Raw genomic sequence first — 20961 nt, 5'->3', positions numbered from 1 at the left:
CACTTTACGTCTTCAAAAAAGCTCGGCCTAACGTGCTAGCGGTACCGTCAGCAACGAAAACTGGTATACGAATGTACGGTCAGAAAAAACGTGGACCTCGTGTTTTGGCCATGTAGTATAATGGAACATGACGACACGTATGCTTCGGGGAACAGATGCATCATCAATGACAAAGTCGTAAAAGATATTTTTTCCCGAATTAAACATATTAATTTAGAGACACAACCGTTAATTAGCTTAACCAGTTGGCTAAGTATGATATACAATGATAATAATTTTCAGGTCGCAACAAAAAGTATTTACATAAAATTGTTGTTTTATGACATGTGAGTCAATGGATGAACTGATATGTTAATAGTTATTTTTTATCAATTACCGTATTAAGTTTATTGATCACGAGAATAATGACCACAATAATGTGTGCGGCTAGTGTTAAAAATGTCTGACTTCTTAACCTGGGAGATAACGAATAAATTATGAACGAACATATTTCAAGACAGGATATCCCCTTAACACAACTACAATGTACCTTACGATGATGAGATTTCCATTGTGCCTAGATATCTAAAATAAAAACCGGTCAAGTGCGAGTCAGACTCGCGCACAAAGAGTTCCGTACCATTATTTATAAAACGGACAAAAAAATCACGTTCGTTGTATGGGAGCCCCCTATAATATTTATGTAATTCTAGTTTTCTAGTTTCAATAAAAATACATCATCTGTGAAAATTTCAGCTCTCTAACTGTCACGGTTCATAAGATACAGCCTGGTGACAGACGGACGGACGGACAGAGGAGCGAAAACAATAGGGTCCCCTTTTACCCTTTGGGTACGGAACCCTAAAAACAAAGGACATCATGATCATATCATCACTGCCCGCTACTGAACGTAGGCCCTGAAAGGGCGCCCTGACTAATGTATGACGGAACAAGACAAGAAGCAAGCATGTCTAGGTATAGACCAAGTAAAGCCAGTATAGAAGTAAAGAAACGTCATAAATGTATTTATAGAAATAATGATTAACGGCTGTTACTAAGGCACGAGCCACATTTAAAACTATATACCCTCATATACTCTTTCTATATACTCCCATATGAGACCCCTTCAGGAACTCCCGTATGATATTAAGCCCTATCTACATCATTATATACTACCTCTATGTACTCTCCTATTCATATATTCTTAAGTGTTACCTCTATGTAGGTACTTCTTTATGTACCTACTGTCTCATGTACATGTACATATATGTAGCCTGTAGGTACCTAGAAGTTAGCTCTTTGAACAAAATTATCAAGGCCTAGCTGATTTTCCGCGGCTTCACCCGCTTTCCGGGAATTACTGCCCGTATCGGGATAAAATATAGCCTGCACCTCAGGATGAGGGTAGCTTTAGAAGAGAGAAAGAATTTTTCAAATCGGTTTAGTAGTTTCGGAGGAAAATTTATAATTATAATTAGGTTTGTCTAATTAGGTTTCTAAATGATGTAGTGAGTCAGTTGCCATACTTTTTCCTTTTAGAAACCTGCCTTCCTAAATATGATTTCATTTGACTGAATTTAGTAACTGCATGAATTAGACGACTGAATTTAGACAAGTGTAATAAGCCCTAAAGGATGGAGCTAGGCACTATTTATTATTATGCATTTATTTTCAGTGCCTCTACATTTACCTTCAAAACTATGATACCTTAATAATGTTACACAAAAACTTGACACTACATTAAACTTAAATCGCTGTTGACTCCACAAATGCAACTATGGCAGTGTCCTTAATTAACCCATGTAAAATTGTGCAAACAACAAACAGACAATTTAACTGTATTTCAGTAATACATACACAGACAACCTTTTCTTAATGCGTTTATGTAATCTGTAAATGTTTGTTACAAATTGCAATACACCACAATTTATTTTTATAAAAAAAAATCTTAAGTGCTTTCTCTCACAAGCTGGCTGACAATATTGAATGCTGCATTATGACGAAAAACATCCTGAAAATAAATGATTGTAATTTTTTTCGATATTCATTTCATCATCTGCCTAGCCTTTTCCTAATTACGTTGGGGTCGGCTTCCAGTCTAACCAGAAGCAGGTGAGTAGGTATCTACGCTTTATCCATCCGTCTAATGAGAGCCTCTTTACATGTGAGTCGAGGCTCTTGTCTTGTAAGCCGTTAGCTGATTAGAATTTTCGAAATTAAGTTTTTCAAAATTTTCAATATCTGTTTGACTAAGCTATCTTTCACCATTCCAAATAATAAAAAATAATTAAAATATTATGAACAATAAATACCTACCTACTGCAAATCTCATAACACAGATTTAAAAATTCCAACGTATAGGTATTTCCAATTATATTGAGATACTTTTTGCATAAATAATAATTATGAAACAATAATAAAAAATCAAAATTCTTCCACGGTTGTTTTTTTTTTTTTTTGATATTCACTAAAATATATTTCGTTATTTTGAGCAACCGAAATCACGAATTTTCGGTGTTTTGTATTCTAATATCCTAGATCTGAGCTCGTGTCTAAGAAACAGCTTTGGAGCGCTCGAGTACGGAGGCCACATTAAATGAGTCATTTAGTCAAGTGTAATAATATAAGCCCTTAAAAACCGAGCGAAATAAATTTGCGAGCGAACGAAACGAGCGAAGTACTTGGAATATGTCGAGCCTTCATGCTCGGTTTTTCTACGAACGGTAAAACTGCGCTGAAAACTGCCACTGTAAAAGCGCCGTATACAAAGTGTGTCGTACCTAATCACATTAAATTAAATGCGTTAATATACTGGTTAATATATGTCGATCAGTACAAAGAAAAAATAAAATACATACGTAAAAGTTAAAAAAATGATTTTTTCGAACAAAGTAAATAGAATAAAAATGAGCGAGAATTCGATCACCATAAGAATCAGTCACAAACAACGGAAATTCTCCCGTGAAAACTGACAGCTCTCAAATGGTCAAAATATTCGATACTCCTAACTTTAACTCTGCTTTACACATGATATTGTAAATTATGAAAACGAAAAATGACTCCTGTGGCCAAACCACTGACTGGATTAAGTTATTTTTTTTTACTATTCGCCATACAATATCATAAAGTATATGTGAAAGGATTTAATGTGATTAGGTACGACACATCCGATACATACGAACATGTTTAATGTTTTGCATGTCGACAATGAATTAGGTAGGTATAAGTACCTATGCCATCTGCCTGAAAAAATATTTTTTTAGTCTTGAAGTTAAAGCGTAAAGTAGCGATGTGCTAAGTTACGTCTGTGGCACCGGGTTAAGTTGTAAGTAATTCATGAAGTTCTAAAGATCGATGACACACGTAAATAGAAAGGTACGTAACACGTAATATTATACACGTGCAGCCATACAGCCAGTTTCTTCATCAAAAGTTAAAGCCAAAGTAAAAGTCAAAGTAATGTCTAAAGTTAAAGTAACGGTCAAATTCAATTTTTCTATTAGTTTTGCTGTCACTTTAGCCTTGAAAAAACGAATTTGACCGTTACTTTTACTTTAGACATTACTTTAACTTTAACTTTTGATGAAGAAACTGGCTGTTAGAGTAAGTACCTAGCAAACTTTTAGTCGACCGATAGTTTGTTTCATTTGTTTGGGCTCATAAATCTGTATGAAGATGAATAGTACCTACGTACGATTGCATACTCAATACTAACGATTTCATCCGGTTTTCCCTGCGTCCCGTAGAAGCTTCTTCCTGTATCCGTATAAAACAACTTAAGTTCGGCGCAGATACTGTAGCTTTCTAACAGTGAAAGAATTATTCAAATCGGTTCAGTAGTTCCTGAGCCTATTCGATTCAAACAAACGGCCAAATATGTCCTCTTTATAGAGGTATATTAGTAGGTACATACATCATATACAACATGTAACTTAATTAACGCACATCCTGAAATTAGTTTGTTCAGAATCGTTTACTGAATCGATTTATATCATTTTTAATTTAGGTATTTTTTTATCCCAAAAATAATTAAAACTACGGAAATTATTGTCATATTAACCCTGTACAGTCAAAACAAATTCAAATAGACCGTAACTCAAAGTAATAAGACTTCGTGTATTGTCGGCTTTTTCCGTAGTTTCGTTATGTTGTGTCGAGTCGAGCGGCGCGCGGCGCGATATTTGCGCGCGTAGTAGTATGACCAAAAAGTTCTCCAAGAATTGGTATAACTAATTTAGTAAATAACAATGCATATGCATTTTTAATTAAAAATTCAGTGTATGTATTATGATTATAACATAATATTCTAATTGGGGTGTTTGAGGGTGTGCGTTAATTACGTTACATGTTGTATATGTATAGATGAAGCTTCATAAGGTAACTATGTATTTGCAATTACCTACCCGAGACTTTAAAGAGTCCTATACCAAATTTTATCACAATCTGGGGCTCGATTCTGCTAATTTTACTTAAGCAACATACGATTCACATTCGACTGAGATCCAATCACGACTCAATTAGGATTGAAGCGTATGTGGCATTCGGATATTCTCCTGTGATCAATAATGAATCATGCAAATGATTGACGATTGCATTATGATCGTAGAGCAAACTACTGTTTAGACCAAATGGCAAACCAATGATATGTCATTGGAATACGATTGGTCTTATATTAGTAGCAGAATGCCCGCTAGGGGTAAAACTACTATTGCGATTAAATTTTTACATTATTAACTTAGCAGAATCGGGACCCTGTTCAGCCATTAGACATCAACTTACTACTGTAGCTGAATCCCGCGATTTCTGTCGCGTCCCGCATTAATTAATTCGCACAGTAGAATAAACACAAAAAGCTATAAAAAAATAAATAAAAAATGACATAATATACTTTTTATTATTATATTGTATTCAGTCTTTTATACATAAAACATATTGCTGCTTAGTTGTTTCGTGCATTCATTCTATTAAATGGATTTTGAAAATTTTACATCTGCAGTAATATACATAAAATACATAGACCAACCTCTTTATCAGGGCAGAGGCGAATAAAGTCCCTGGGGACCCAGCAGAGGATCAACTGTGCCAAAACGAAGGGAAAAAGTTTATAAACAATCTAGATCAAGAACCTTTAGTTATTCAAACATGTTGGTCAATCGGTCCTGGCTGATTTCGGCCACAGCGACTTGGATCTCACACTGCCGACGACAGGGCAAGTAGGTACAGTCAACTTCAGGTCAGTTGTAATAGTTTTATAGGAAAATCGTACTTATTACTATTGAGTTAAGGCGCATGATAGTCACCACTAATGTGCAGTTTACTGTACTCCTAGCATGTTAAAAAAAAAAATAAAGCTTCAGCTTTTTAATACATATTAAGTATAAAATAAATGTGGATTTAGTACATAGCTACTTATAAATTAAGATTGAATTGACTGCCTCGTTGGTCTAGTGTGGTCGCAAGTCTCGGGTGCAATTTCCGGTTTGCCCAAAATTATTTTGTGGGTTTGAGATACTTTTACAAAGCAGCCTGGAGTCTGAAACACTGGTAGTGATGCACATCACAGAGTAACATTAATGTCGATCTCTCCGGTCATGTCGGATTTCCGTACCATCGGGCTATGAGAGTGAGGTTAGTTAAGAAAAAGTGAGTGCACCTGTATCTGCGCAAATGCTTTTGCAATATCATTTACTGCTCAGCTGAGTGATCTCTTATTATGAGAACAGCCGCCATGGCCGAAATCGACCTTGGAAACCTAATGGTTTGAGTTAAAGGACCTACCTAGTGCACTACTATTTACGCAAACACAAGTGCACTCTTTATTCTTTCACTCAAAATGAATCATCATCATCATCATCATCATCTCAGCCATAAGACGCCCACTGCTGAACATAGGCCTCCCCCTTAGATCTCCACGGATACCTGTTGGAGGTGACCATCTATCTGCATCCAGCGTCTTCCGGCGACCTTTATAATATGCAAATCGGTTCAGTAGTTCCGGAGCTTTTACAAAGCCTGCAAAGTTTAGATAAGTCAGTTCAGTAGGTAGATAGGTTCTTACAACGACGAGTGAAACTGTGGGTACACGTTAAATAATAAGTACATTAGTAGATTGAGATAGAATAATATTAGACACCAAAAGGTACGAAACCGCACATTTATTTCACGAGTGTGGCCATCTGTTATCGTAACTTTGAACAATTTTACAAAATAACGCGCGAGTGTAACGCCATCTACGTTGACGTCTATGAAAACTGTATCTCATCATTTATTGTCTGTGGACAAACCGTAACTAGTGATGTACAACTAGAAACTCGACTAAATGATTAAATCGTTTTTTTTTTTCGTGGTTTTTTCTTGTAAATATGAAAACAATTAAATATTTGTATGTAAAATCAACGGTCTAATGTATTTAAATGCATATCCGATCAAGATATGAAAGCATTTAGGTTTATTAAATTAGCATTGAAAACCGTAATTCAATCTCGTCTAGTCCAATTTAGTCTGTGGCACGTATCATAAACAAAAACCACAAACAACTATTAAAACGAGTTGTTTTCTCAAAATCGGTTTTCTGACTTTTTTATTGATTTCCCAGTGTTTCTAAGTGTATTCTATTAAATAGTTAACACCGTTTTGTGCATCTGTTCAAGTATTGCTCCATTGCTAAAATTGAATTCAGAGAGCACACGTGAAGTAACAAGTTTGTAAGTACAAGTACACGCACGCTTGCTCCCAGACCGTCCCGGCTGACATTACTTTTTTGAGTAAATGTTTAGAAAAGCTATACGTAACTTTGGTAGTTTAATTCACAATTCGTCGCACAATAACTTTGTTAGTCGGCGGTTTTTCTACGAGTCTAGAAATATGAAGGTGGGAATTTATTTATTATTTTACGTATATGTCTCGTGCCACTGGCTTGTGGCTAACCTTATTTTAGGTTACTTATTTTCATTCATAAAATACTGATGTTTAATGAAATTGTTAATATTGTTGGTTAATTTCTATATGCGCGTGTTAATTCTAGGCTTATTATTTCACCTTCCGAGAATTAGTACATGACATCCGAATAAACTTAGTTGGCCTGTAATAGTTAGGTTAAACAAATTCGTCTCCCAAAAATTGTACACACCGCAAAGTTTAGATGCAAAGATGCACTGCATAGATGTATATTTTAAGACTGTGTTACAAAGTTCAACATCAACCACAATCATCACTGTTACTGTACTAACTAATTTCTGTTTTATTTTAGATCGGAACTCATGATGGTGTCTTCCACTGTGACGAAGTCCTGGCATGTTACATGCTCAAGCTGCTTCCATTATACAAAGATGCCCTCATCGTCCGTACTCGGGATACATCCAAGCTCGATGATTGTGACATTGTTGTTGATGTCGGTGCTGTCTTCGACCATGCCAAGAAGCGGTACGATCACCACCAGAGAGAATTTAATGAGACCCTGAGCACGCTGAGGCCTGAATTTGGTGATAAGTTTAAAATCAAGTAAGTGTTTTCTTCTATAACTTCTGAAGCAGAAAAGGTATCTATACTATTGCCATTTCACCCCTAAATTCAAAAAATACAATACATCTATAAATATAATCACCATAACCTGTTATTTTAAGTTACAGCACAGCCTATTCATTTTATGAAGCATTCATAGTATACTTTGATGCTTACTAGAAACAAGATCCCTTTTATTTTTATATGTTTTAGATTGTATTCAAAAAGTTACTTATGTATAATTGTTCTTTATAGTTGTTCCAAATTGAATTCCAAAAATTGATGAAAAGGGCACTGTTTTGTCACAAAAGATTGTGATAAGAAATGTGTGAGGACTTCTCTAGGGAATAAGTTTTTTTATATGCTATATCATCTCTGGCAGCCTATAATGTATTAGAAATAAATAATAAACATGAAGAAAGCATTGTATGTACTTAACTCATAATTTATTCTGTATATTGTGTAGACTAGGGAAACACAATTTTATTACTTTTAGAACTATTTACTGACTTGATTACTAATACTGAATCAAACTGAAAAATAATTTATAATTAGGTAACTATAATGAGGATTTGAAGCAAAGAAATTGGCTCTGGTCTCACCATAAATCCCCTGAAACATATAATAACTTTTGAATTATTTATAAATTGTTAATGCCATTTATTTCCCTCTGTAGATTGAGTTCTGCAGGCCTAGTGTACACTTACTATGGAGAAGATGTCATAAAGCAACTGATGCCGAGCAATACTTCATTGAACCCATCTGATTTGACTGTAATCTATAAAAAAGTATATCAGAATTTCATTGAAGAAATAGATGCTATAGACAATGGTGTACCGATAGCCTCAGAGGAACCGAGGTACAAAATACGCACCAATCTAAGCAGTAGAGTGGCACGCTTGAACCCAGAGTGGAACTCCAAACAAGATATAAACATAGATGAAGTTTTTAAAAAAGCAATGGCTTTAGTAAGTGAAGAATTTCTATACACAGTCAACTACTTTATAACTGTATGGTTGCCAGCTAGAGAATATGTCAGGGCATCATTAGACAACAGATTTGAAGTTCACAAATCTGGGGAGATTGTCGAATTCAAGGAGAGATTTCCTTGGAAAGAACACTTGTTTGATTTGGAAGAAGAAATGAATATTGGGCATGAAATCAAGTATGTTATATTCAATGACAAGCCAAACTCTTGGAGAGTTCAAGCTGTACCTGTGAACCCTACAAGCTTTGTTACCAGGTGAGTATTTAAATAATTATTGTTTGCTTGTATGCTCTTCCATCTCAGGAATACTGGCTCGATTTAAACAATTCTTTCAGTGTTTGATAGTACACTGTTAAATAAGGATATAAGGTACATAATCCAGGCGAGTGCCGTGATTACCATGCCTGGTGTATGTATTAAATGTAAATCAGAACAAAACAATTATATTGCTGACATACTTAAGACAGCTGTCTGTAATCACATCGCATAATATAATAATAACTAGGTGGTGCCCGCGACTTCGTCTGCGCAGGTTTAGTATTTCGAACAATATGTTTACAAATTGTAGCCTATGTGTTATTCTGATGCATAAGCTATATTATTGTAAAGTTTCATTAAAATCCATTCAGTAGTTTTTTCGTGAAAGAGTAACAAACATCCATACATCCATACATACAAACTTTCGCGTTTATAATATTAGTAGGATAACAGCTGAACGGATTTAATATTCCTAATAGTCTATGTCATGGATATCCACAAAGTAATGCCTGTTTTTACGCTTTATCTGAACAGATTTAGGTGCAATTTGCTAATAGTATTGCTTATACAAATTAATATATAGGCCATTTTTATCGAGATGTGGTAAAAGTTGCTCTCCAACAGAATCCAGTCCTGCACTTGGATAAAAAAATACATTATATCTCCCAAGTTACTACCTTATCTCCATTGGCTCAGAAGGGTAACAATAAATTACCGTGTGTGGGACATAGTTCCTTCGAAAACCTAGCTTTTGTTTCAGTATGGATTGCTAATAAAAAAAATTCTTAAGAGTACCGTTTTTTGCAGGAAACCTCTACACAAAAGTTGGTGGGGTGTGAGGGATGACATTCTGAGTGAAGTCGCAGCTATAGAAGGTTGTATATTCTGCCACAGTACCGGATTCATTGGTGGTAACACGTCGCGAGATGGAGCTTTAAAAATGGCCATCTCAAGTCTAGAAGCGGAGGCATAAACATGTATTTGTATACAATAAATTTACTCACGAATATTCTTGTTAGTACTTACTTTGGTGAACAACTCCATTTTTAAGCCTTTATATTTTACTAGCCTACTTTTTATACTACTATACTACTACTTTTATTTTACATCCCGGCTCTATTTATTTATTTATTAATAAGGTACTTCAACGACTTATATACTGTACAATCAAGCGTAAGTTGTTACACATGCATCGCATGGTGAATAAATCACTTAAAGAAGTACACAACACATTCATTAAATATACCTACTCAAATGCGTTGTTTATGTCAATTGGTACATTTTACACGCCTGTAATGTGGTTCTAAAGAGTTAAAAAAATCAAAGTGTTCATTCAGTAAATCGCTCTGGTATTTTCTGCTGTATATCCGTCGAAGAAACAGTAAAAGTTTTGTGTTTTTATTTCTAGCTTGTTGTCAAATATGTAATTCAATTCTACGTTGTGATGCTACAAGATTTTGGTGCTCGATTCGATAACTCTTCAATAAAAAAAGCAAGATTAAAAATAAGATTGAAAAGAAGTGATTAGTCGTAGTGTTATTTTCGCAGTCGAAACTATTCCAACTTGGATCCAAACAGTCATTGGTTCAAAATTGTGTTTTGTTATCAAAATATGTACCTTTATTTTCTGGCTACATTGGCCCATAGTTATATATCTTGAAGTCTTACATACATATTTATTATATTTAAAAAAATGTAAGTACATATATAAAACTTAAATAATTATATTATATATCTATATCATTAGTCGTTGTAGGTGCTTGTTTGTCAAATGTTAAAAGATCTTGTCTTGGTGATAATTATTTACTCGGGTTTGTTTGGGTCACACTCCTTCGTTTTGCGTTTTGCAATATTTTACCACTCTTCAAGATCTCTTCTGGATATAAAAAGACTTCATTTTAAGCTTTTTACTATTTATCTATAAATTGACTGGTTGGCCATTGTATCGAATGCAACATCATGTCCGTTTTGTCAATTGACCCTTTTTGTCATCTATCTATCTATCTATATAAATAAAAATGAATGTGTTGTTCGTTAGTCTGATTAAAACTCGAGAATGGCTGGGCCGATTGAGCTGATTTTGGTTTTAAAATGTTTGTAGAGGTCCAGGGAAGGTTTGAACGATACGAAGTTCGCGGGATCAGCTAAGTAGTAATCAATAATAATATCTGGTTTCGTTGTCGCCAATCCTGTTCTCTTCAGTGGAAGGTGGAAGGGACAAAAGCTGTATTCTGAAACGTTGAAAGCATATGGACTTTTGTCTTTGTATTATAACAGCAATCAGGGGTTTGTAATATTTTGCGTCCCCTTCTTCTGATTTCCCCTTCAGAGGTTTGAATTCTGCAATATTAAGGCAAAAGTACGTAATTCCGGAGTACTAGGGCGCGTTCTTGTCTTTCCTAGCAATTTCTAGTAAAACAGGAAAAATCAGCGAATTGAAGTTCAGTTTAGTCGTAAACAGAGGTTTTCAAAAAAGAGATTGTTATGTAACACTACTGTATTTAAGTATTGAACTATATTATAACTATATTATTTTAAGTATTTAAACTATTTTTATAAAAGTAATTGTAATTTTTCTGGACCTAGTAAATGTCCGTTATTTTATTTATTTATTTTGGTTCACCAACGATTATTTAAACTGATACGACTAAGATAACATGTAATTTAACTAAATAATAGTGTAAAAATCACTTATAGGTAAACTCAGCATGCATTAAAAGAAAAGAAAAGAAAACCACGTTGTACATTCTGCCCTTAACTTAAAATTTAACTAAATTAACAAAACAATAAACATAACATAACTATTTAAAACTTATGTGTTAACCTATGTAACTATATAATTTTATAATAAATAAAATATGTAACTACCTATCTATAATATAAAAATGAATCGCAAAATGTGTCGGTAAGCGCATAACTCAACAACGCCTGGACCAATTTGGCTAATTCTTTTTTTGTTGTGTTTGTTATTGTCAGGAGAAGGTTCTTATGAAAAAAAAATAGGCTAAAGTAGAGAAGTCAGTTGACGGGAGCGAAGTCGCGGGCAAAAGCTAGTTTAAAATAAAAACGAGTCAACGGGTAAATATTTGGGGCGAGGTTTTTAGTTTGCCTATCCCATCATAGTTTAAGTCGATTTGGTCACTGCAACTATTCACAACTTTGCATAATCTGGCAATTGGAGAATTAGCACCTAGTACATTTTTTCTTAGCGGTTGGTAAAGCGGTGTTATTGGACGGCGAGGAATTCTTGAGGGTGCACGGAAACTGATATAGTTTAATAACTCTGGGGACTATCAATTTTGTGCTTCATTATTTACATAAAAATATTGCATCGTTGAGGCGACGGCGTTTGTCTAGCGTGATAATGTTGAAGCGCTTTATTCTACCTCTGTACGATCGTATTTTCTCACAAATACCGCTGGAGTACGATAGATGCCACACGAAACGCTTTTGAACACATTTCAGACGCAAGGAGTGCGTGGCAAAGTGCGGCCGCCAGATTACCTGCAATATTCCAATATTGTGCGAATTAAACTATTGTAAGGTATCGGTTATCCCTACTAATATTATAAATGCGAAAGTAAGTCTGTCTGTTTGTCTAAACCACTGAACTTATATTAATAAATAATACACACTTAATGGTTTCATAAAGCCAACATCTAAGCTAAAATATGATTCTTTGCAATGAGAGAACTGTGACTTTTCGATTCACATCTTGAACATTGATGCAATGCTTAACTCTGAAGGCAGATAGGTACGCCGACTTTTCGATCGGTAGTAGTGCGATTCAACACCCTTAAATTTCTTTATAAATGTGATAATTGCATCTCTCAATCCCACGTTTTTGATCGACTTTCTATCCCCACCACGTCTTCCTATAGCCATCAAACCGGTATCATGGTGTCGCATTAACACTCCTCTCACTCGACCTTTTTTAATCGATAGAGCATTCAAAAAAAATTACGGCACACTGGTATCATCACCCCATTAGAATTTCTTATATTGTAAATGATGCTCATATGTTTGGCATTGCCTCTTCCATTTACTAATCTTTTACGGACAGGGACAGCAGTTTTGCAGGCTTTTATAATAAAATCATCTTGATACTGTTTATCAGGATGTGCGTAGAATTGTTCATGAAATCGTTTGATATCTTGCATTGATATATTAATACATCTATATGCCTCACTGTTATGTCTACACGGGTATCTCGACGGCAAATTAAAACAAGAATACCTGAAAAAAAAAACTACATTAAAAACATTATATTTTGCTTGTGTAAATATTAACATTAGATATTAGAGAAAACGTTGCACAACCCTAACCTAAGTAAACAAACCAAATGTTCGACAAATTACTGACCTCTTCTTCTTTTCTCCACGACTATTTGGTCCTGCGACAGATTTTCTCTTCTTAGCCTGATGGCTAGGCAGTTCCTGAACACTTTTCTCCATTTTATTTACGCATTTACTTAGATTTTCTAATAGAAATTCACTAATGAACCACTATGCCACAAACTAGTTGGTCTCTCAAACTTTCTTCAAGCCAGGAACCGAATTCGCATGTCTTGGACATTTTCTTCAAAACCGCCGTATATTCCGATATAGACTCGCCATCTTTTTGCTTCCTGTGCCTAAATTTATATCTTTCGGCTAATTCGCTTGGTTTGGGTTGTAAATGCCTCCCCATAATGTCTGAAATCTGTGCAAATGTTTTGGTCTTCGGCTTTTCCGGTGTGCACAAGTTGACCAAAAGTTCATATGCATCCGCTCCCATCACGGTTATCAGCGTTGGTACTTGCAACTCAACCGCTATTTTGTTTACCAAGAAATATTGTTCTAAGCGTTCCACATATAATTTCCAATCGTCACTATGCACCTTAAATTCGGCAATCTTCCCGATCGACATTTTGCTTGCTTGATTTTGTTTGCCCTCGTCGCCATTGAAAGATGCGGAAGAAAAAGGCAAGAGTCAACCACACGGCGTTTATTTCCAGCACAGATACGTTTTACACAGGAATGACATTTATAATAACAATGACAGTGACATATCAAGTACCTGACATCACAAAAATATTTCATTCAGCGTTACTTTTAGCGAAGACTCTTGTAAGAGTTTGTTAAGGATTCACTTAAAATGTTCTTTTCGAGTATTATTCTTCTTATTTTATCCTTTTCTGGCGAAGGAACATCTTGTAACTGCTGAATGAGCGACTCAGTTTTAGATAATGGAGAAGTTGACGTTGATGGTAACGGAGGTTCAACGTTTTCTTGTATCTATAAACTTTTTCAATTTATCTATTTTTTAATTAACTCTGTAATATCCTTGTTTATATGTATATTTTACGTCTCATAGCTTTTTTGGGCTCTGATGATTCAGATATTTTTATATACTCTCTTTTTATTCTCAGCATCTTTTTTTCTTTCCTTCATTCCATTTAACAGGATTATTCTGCTTTAATCGTTCTCTGTATTTTTTTGTCATTCCGCTGATGGTAATGGCATTTTACCGAAAACAAAAATAATTTACGTTACTTACCTGTATATTTATACAAAAATAGGTATTCTGATGTTAAATTTTATAAATCATTGTATAATAAAGATAAAAAAGATAAAAAATCGTTTATTCAAAGTAGGCTGCAGCACTTTTTGAAAGTCAATTTTACAAAAGACAGCCCTCAAAACTCCCGCCCATGCCACGTTCCTATGTGTTTTTGCTGGGAAGAAGTGGCCAACAAACTCCACCAGCAACAATATTTTTAGCAATATTTGTTTATGATTATAATTTACTAAATAGGTACATAGGGGAAGAGAAGGTAATACGGACCACTTAAGGAAAAATCAATATAACACAAAAAATAATATCTTTATTCTTCTTTCTTTGTTATTATAAGTGTGAGCATTTATTAATCTTACTTATTATTGAGGAACACTTGAATTAAATCACAGTTAAAGAAGATATTGGATGATTTCTAAAACCTTCGGTTTGGTCCATTCTGCCTACACGTTAAGGTAAAACGGACCAGGCATGAAGGCAAAATGGATCTATGGCAATATAAGAATAAAAAAAAACTTGTAGTAGTTAACTAGTCAACAGCACACCTTTCGCAAACAAATCTAACATCATCATCATCTTCGACACGTTCACTCACTCTTCACTCTCAGCCATAGGACGTCCACTGCTGAACAAAGGCCTCCCCCCTTGATCTCCACAGATACCTGTTGGAAACGACCTGCATCCAGCGTCTTCCGGCGACCTTTATAAGGTCGTCTGTCCACCTCGTTGGTGGACGTCCTACGCTGCGCTTGCTAGTCCGTGGTCTCCACTCCAGCACTTTTCGGCCCCATCGGCCATCTGCTCTGCGAGCAATATGGTGTGCCCATTGCCACTTCAACTTGCTAATCCGGTGGGCTACCGTAAAAGGCTGCAACTTTGCACGGATTTTGACGTTTTTCTTCGATAAATCTTTAAGTCGTATGTTTTTTCAATTGCTGTCCAATATTGAGCTTTAATCTATAGGAATAGTAGTAGTAGTAGGTAGTTAGTTCGAAAGCAATATAAGGAAAAAAATACTTAAGAAAATAAACTTGATCATGGTCTTCCATTAAAACGTAATTTTTGTATCTGGACTGATACTCTCTATCTCACCGATATAATACGTCCATCCTTTTGCTTTGTAGTATCTTACCAAAACTGTTTCTCCTATATTATACGAGTTTTTTGTATTACAAGCCTCATGGTCATGCAGCACTTCTCTATCAGGAATCTCCTTCTCAACCTCATTCATTATTGTTTCGTCGTCATCATCGCATTCTGACATTGGTATTACGTCTATATCCATTAATTCAGAATCACTATGTATGCTCATTTCTATTTCACTGTCAGAAGTTGACAAAAGCGTGTTCGACCATGAATTCCTTTTTTGATTTACTTTAACTAATTTCTTCTTCTTTTTAGGCTTAACTATATTACCCGTATTTATATTATTTTCTTCATCAGTGCTACTTAAAGTACCATGGACATTTACAAGAGTAACAATTTTATTTGGTAAGTTACACTCACTATTCTCATCTATCAAAGATTTTGTGTCTGAAGGTTGATTTAGGGTTGAAGTATGAAACAAGTCAGGATTTTTACCGATTTCAGTAAGCTGTAAAGGTATATTTTCTAAGAACCTAAATGGAGTATTGAGTGCACTAAATTTGATATCGGACAAAAGAGTTACCTTTGACTTTTTCATTTTAGAGCTGTTGTCTGGAATTTGTGTATTAGAATCAGTTTCACTGGGTGGTGCTGCTACTATGTTATTGTTCGCTCTACCGTAGTCACGGAAGAGCGATCAAAATTTTCAACGCTTTTTCTGTATCGGGAAAGAAAGTTTTTGCCTCTTTTAGGATATCAACAAAGGTTCGGTCTGTTGGGTTTGGTTTATTATGCCAGAATTGCTGCCAAAGCTCGACTTAAATTTTTATGTTTGGTAAATTATAAAACTGAGCGATAGTTTCACAAGTTTCTGTGAGATTTTCGAGTGACATCGTTTGCATTTGCGCGGGGTGTAATTTAGATAAAGCAAATGATGGAGTATTTTCTTCAGCAAAGCGTATTTCAAGAGATGTAATAACGGAGTCCAAGTATTATTAAAGATCTTTTCCAGAATTCTGAAGGGCTTTCTGCTGGGTGATTGCTTCGATGACGTTGTTTTCCAACAATGCGCGGCGTTAACGTGATGTCCTCCTCCAGTCCGACTTTCTCCGCAATAACAGTAGCATCCTTTATAATTTCACCTGTGACTCTTTCGGGATTGGCACGGTGGCTCTTAAGCAATTGCAAAATGCGTTTAACATTTTGCGAGGCCTTAACCACGTCCAAAGCTATGGATTGGAGTGCGTTGACAACAGGTTCCATCAAAGCAGAGTATTTGGCTATCAAAGTAATACCAAGTATAAACAAAATTCTGGGAGCAGCCGCATGAAGTTGAAAGGCGTTTTTTCGAGTCGCACTGCTTCCTTCACGCGATAAGGTTTCTAAGCCTTCCAATATAATCGGAAAATTCTCCTTAAAAACTCTTGAGAGTTTTATGCTTCTCAATCCATCTTGTTTCGCAGAGCCTGGAAATATTAGGTACCAATTTTCTTCTCAAAACAGATTCCCGAAAAAAATTAATAATATCTTTGGTGGTTCCCATGGCGTTTCGAATGTCAGGAAGATTGTTGAGATCATTTATTACCAGGTTCAGTTTATGGGACGGGCAATGAAAGAACAATGCTTTATTATATTTTTGCGTAGGATCGCTTGTACTCCACCGTCTTTTCCGGACATCGTCGAACAACCGTCAAATCCAAAACCTACGCATTTATCAGCAGTCTTCTTTTGTCAGAAACTCATCGATGCAATATGCAAAAGATTTCGCATCCAGACCTTTCAGCTCAACAAATCCGACGAACATTTCTTGGACTTCATTGGCTTCCTCGTCAAAATATCGCAGCCCAATCGATAATTGTTCAGTTCGAAAAATATCAGTTGTTTTGTCTGCTAACACACTATAAGCTTCTGCTTCTTTTACTTTTTTCACAATGTCTGCCTTAATAACATCTCCACAAATACCGATAACTTCATTTTGAATATCAACCGATCGATAGCTTGCATTCTTTTTCCCATGCTCAATGTTTTCTTCAAAACCAAATCTCCCGCGTCAATTCGTAGCTTGTATAAGTCCTCCAGAATACCTTTACCATAATGTTTTCCTCTCAGAGCTAAGTCGTGCGACCCGCAAAACGTAATACAGGAAATAATAGATGATATAATTTTTCGGTTTTCTTCAATAATGCCCTGGGAGTATTTGTTGAGTTGTAAATCTACAGGTACACTTCCAAGAAATGATTTAGCAGCTTTCAGTGCCACCTTATGGTAGTGGGTTTCCATGTGCTTTTTGCAATGCTCGTGAATATCTTTGAAATTACAAAATGGCCTTATGGTAAATGACCCTAATACGTCTCTAAAAGAGTTTGGATTTGGCGGGAACAACATACAATATTTACAAAAGGCTCCTTTTTGGTTGAATAGGCCAACCATGGAGAGTACGTTTCCAACCATGAATAATTGAATTTCCTCTTCAAATGTTTAGCGTCTTCCGCAAAGTCATACGTCGCAGACGGAGACCAACAGTTTTCAACACCGAACGATTTCGAAGACGGTTTATCGGGCGTACACAAATTCACCATCAGTTCGTACGCGTCACTCCCGATCACTCTTATTAACGTTGCCACTTTCACTGCTTCCTTCACGTCATTAGCAATGAAAAACTGTTCCAAACGTTCCACATACGAGTCCCAAACGTCTTTTGTGATATCAAAAAGGCCCGATTTTTCCGATCGACATTTTGACGCCCGCGATCACAACGCACACGAAATAATCCCATGCGTAATCCAATTGTTTTCGTCGCCACTGAAGAGTATGCGGCCAGGAACACCAGGGAAAGCCTCAGGTAAACCGGGAGCAGAGTAAAACACATCCGAATCAGCATTAGAAACAACATAATAACTTTATCATTAATCAAATATCAAGATAACAAACAAATGTAAAAGACAACTTATTATACATTATACTAAATGTTTAGAAAAACTAAATATCTTAGCTGTTCGCGAAGAATGTCGATTTGGATTGATTAATTATACAAACCAAATCAAACAAGTTTAAAGTTCCATTATCTTCTGTATTAGGAAAAACGAACTTCCAGGTACCTGGTTTCCTTCTTAAAAATGATATTCGTACAGTACGAATCTACCACACGCATAACTGAATGAATGCACCCCAAGCCGAAAAAAATAATTAAGAAATTCTTAATAAAACAGAAATAATACAGAATGCAACAGGTTTTGGCGACGTTTCATTATTTTTACAGGTCACACAGTTACTCCTTACCACACCTGGCGTCCCACAGCCATAACAAGCTAACTGGTTTTGAGGTTTGATATCTGTGCTTGTTGTTTTATTTTCTGCCCACATTTTGCGACATTCTTCCAAAACAGGCCTTTCTTAGGCAGTAGGCACATCTCCTTATAGGCTTACGCTCCGTGGTAAATTTTATGGTTTCCTCACCTTCTTTTGCAAGGCTTTCAAGATGGCGACCGCGTTCCAGTAGATCAGCAAATGTTTTGATGTCACTGCGAGCTATCTCCTTCTTGTACGATATTTTCAACAACCCATACACCATGTCTCCTGTGTTCCTCCAAGTGTTCCTCCTCTTTTTGTCGCTTCACTGGAAATTGAGCCAACAATGCTCGGTTTCCGCAAACAAAATCGTCTTATGTTTTCATTACCCTGTTTCTTTGCAAAAACTTCCAGGTACATTTCGTGCGGTTGTTTTCTCGGCGCAAAAGCACACCGTATTGCATCGATCGCTTGACTCCTTTTGTTAATTTCAGATTTTATTTCAATCCACCACGTTGCTGCTTTATCAGTTAACACTAAAGACAGACCCTCTAATGCATCATCATCCGATATTTTTTCAATTTTCTTGAAGATATGGTTGTTATAAATTCTTCTACTTTATAGCACTAGAACTTATTCTGACGACACTTGCTCTGGTTTTGACATTTCGTCTGTGGGTGGTTGAGTAGTATGGTACCTGCTCCGTTGGTCGTCGTGTGCTAGGGGTGTGAAGAAAAAGTCCCAAATCCAGTAGTGTAGCACATGTAATTGCGTAAGCACAGGCAATAGTTCACACACGGAAGATAGACAGTTAGCAGATTATAGAATACACCACACAGAATAGAAGGAGTAGAAATAAGTAAAATTTTACATTTTTGAAATAATTTCCTGTAATCCCCTTTGCAACTTACTTTGGTCTTTTTTGTAACTGACAATTTAAGGAATATTATTTGTAATGACTAATTTATTAAGTAATTCCTTCTTCTGCCTCTTCCTCTTGCTGGATGTTCTTGAATTGTTCAAATGTGGTTAAGTCATTTCCTTAAAATCACAGGAATCCTCCTCCATTGTACTTAATTGGACATTTGAGCAAGACTGACCTTGACAATTGGTACACGATAGAGAACTCAGCAACCCGACTTTTTTACAGCCCCGTTTGGCACTACAACCTTTCTTGTAAGTCTTTTTCTTGTCAATTACCAACCCTATTTTTCTGGATTCAGCTGATTGCCTAGCCATGTTTGAACTCGATTTTATACTCGATACAAGTGTTGAATAGCAGATGTTGACTAAATGAAACATGTAGATACATATATGACCGAGACCTTCGAACAATAGAATAGCCAGAAGTTTTTCAAAACCACGTGGATAGAGTGGATGAAGTTAGGGACTGACTGTCTTTTCAGCCACTGTCACAAGATGGCGGCTGACGGCGGTCTTCCCGATCACACAACACAATTGTCACGTTCACACCCGCGGGCGGATTATCACAATAGTTCACTATCCTACAGTAGGGTCGAGGATGCGACACGGGAGCAGCACGAATACTTCCTCTCGGCGATGCGTTTACTTCCAGCGGTTTAGCAAAGGAGCCACGGAGGGCGAGCGCGCTGCACTCACCAAGCGTGCGAACTGAACAGGAGCGGGGAGTTAGGGGTGGGGGTAGCATCGCTCGTTTGATTGTAGTCAAACGCAATCAAATTTATTATTAATGCGTGGACGTAGTCCGTTAGAAAAAATATAGATGGCGCTACCACAGTCTTTCCATGACGAATATTTCCTAGCTAACTTGTATTGTGTAGCACGAACTGCTAGAGCTACTTTGGATATAGCATATAATTTAGGACGGGTATTCCCAATATTCCAAAATGGAATTCAATATGATCGCATCACTTGTTGTTGCAGCATATGAACCCAAAATATTATTATGTATGTAAGATAATTTCAAATGTGATTTGGACGACACGGTCAATCAAACACAATTCAGTTTCTCTGTAATAAAATTAATTTATTGTTTATTTTACATGAACACTATGTGTAAAAGTACTTACAGCCAGTTTCTTCATCAAGTAAAAGTAACAATGTCATAAAGTAAAAGTAACGGTCAAATTCGTTTTTTTCAAGGCTAAAGTAACAGCAAAACAATACAAATCTAAAAGTGAAAATTGTGAAAAAACTAATTTGACCGTTACTTATACATTATGACACTACTTTGGCTTATACTTTTCATGAAGAAACTGACTGTTAGAATCCAAAATCTTAGATACCTGTAATAAAAGAAACAGTTGAGGCATATTTCCATCTCG

General features: G+C 36.0%; 1 protein-coding gene across 2 annotated transcripts; it reads left to right on the top strand.

Annotated features, from left to right (window-relative positions):
* The first annotated feature begins 6522 nt into the window (after positions 1-6522).
* LOC110371380 (MYG1 exonuclease) lies at positions 6523-9734 on the top strand. Of its 2 annotated transcripts, none has more exons than XM_064040861.1 (4): positions 6523-6683; positions 7229-7479; positions 8156-8722; positions 9533-9734. In XM_064040861.1, exons 2-4 carry the CDS (start codon positions 7280-7282, stop codon positions 9696-9698), a joined length of 933 nt encoding a protein of 310 aa, XP_063896931.1. In that variant the 5' UTR covers positions 6523-6683; positions 7229-7279; the 3' UTR covers positions 9699-9734. The 2 variants fall into 2 exon arrangements, with proteins under 2 accessions (XP_063896931.1, XP_021183277.3); XM_021327602.3 differs by having other exon boundaries at positions 6672-6849.
* The last annotated feature ends 11227 nt before the right edge of the window (positions 9735-20961 follow it).

Source organism: Helicoverpa armigera, chromosome 23, assembly GCF_030705265.1.
Source record: "Helicoverpa armigera isolate CAAS_96S chromosome 23, ASM3070526v1, whole genome shotgun sequence".
NCBI classification, from domain to species: domain Eukaryota; kingdom Metazoa; phylum Arthropoda; class Insecta; order Lepidoptera; family Noctuidae; genus Helicoverpa; species Helicoverpa armigera.
The sequence above is the reverse complement of the archived record's forward strand: the minus strand, read 5'-3'. Positions and strand labels throughout refer to the sequence as shown.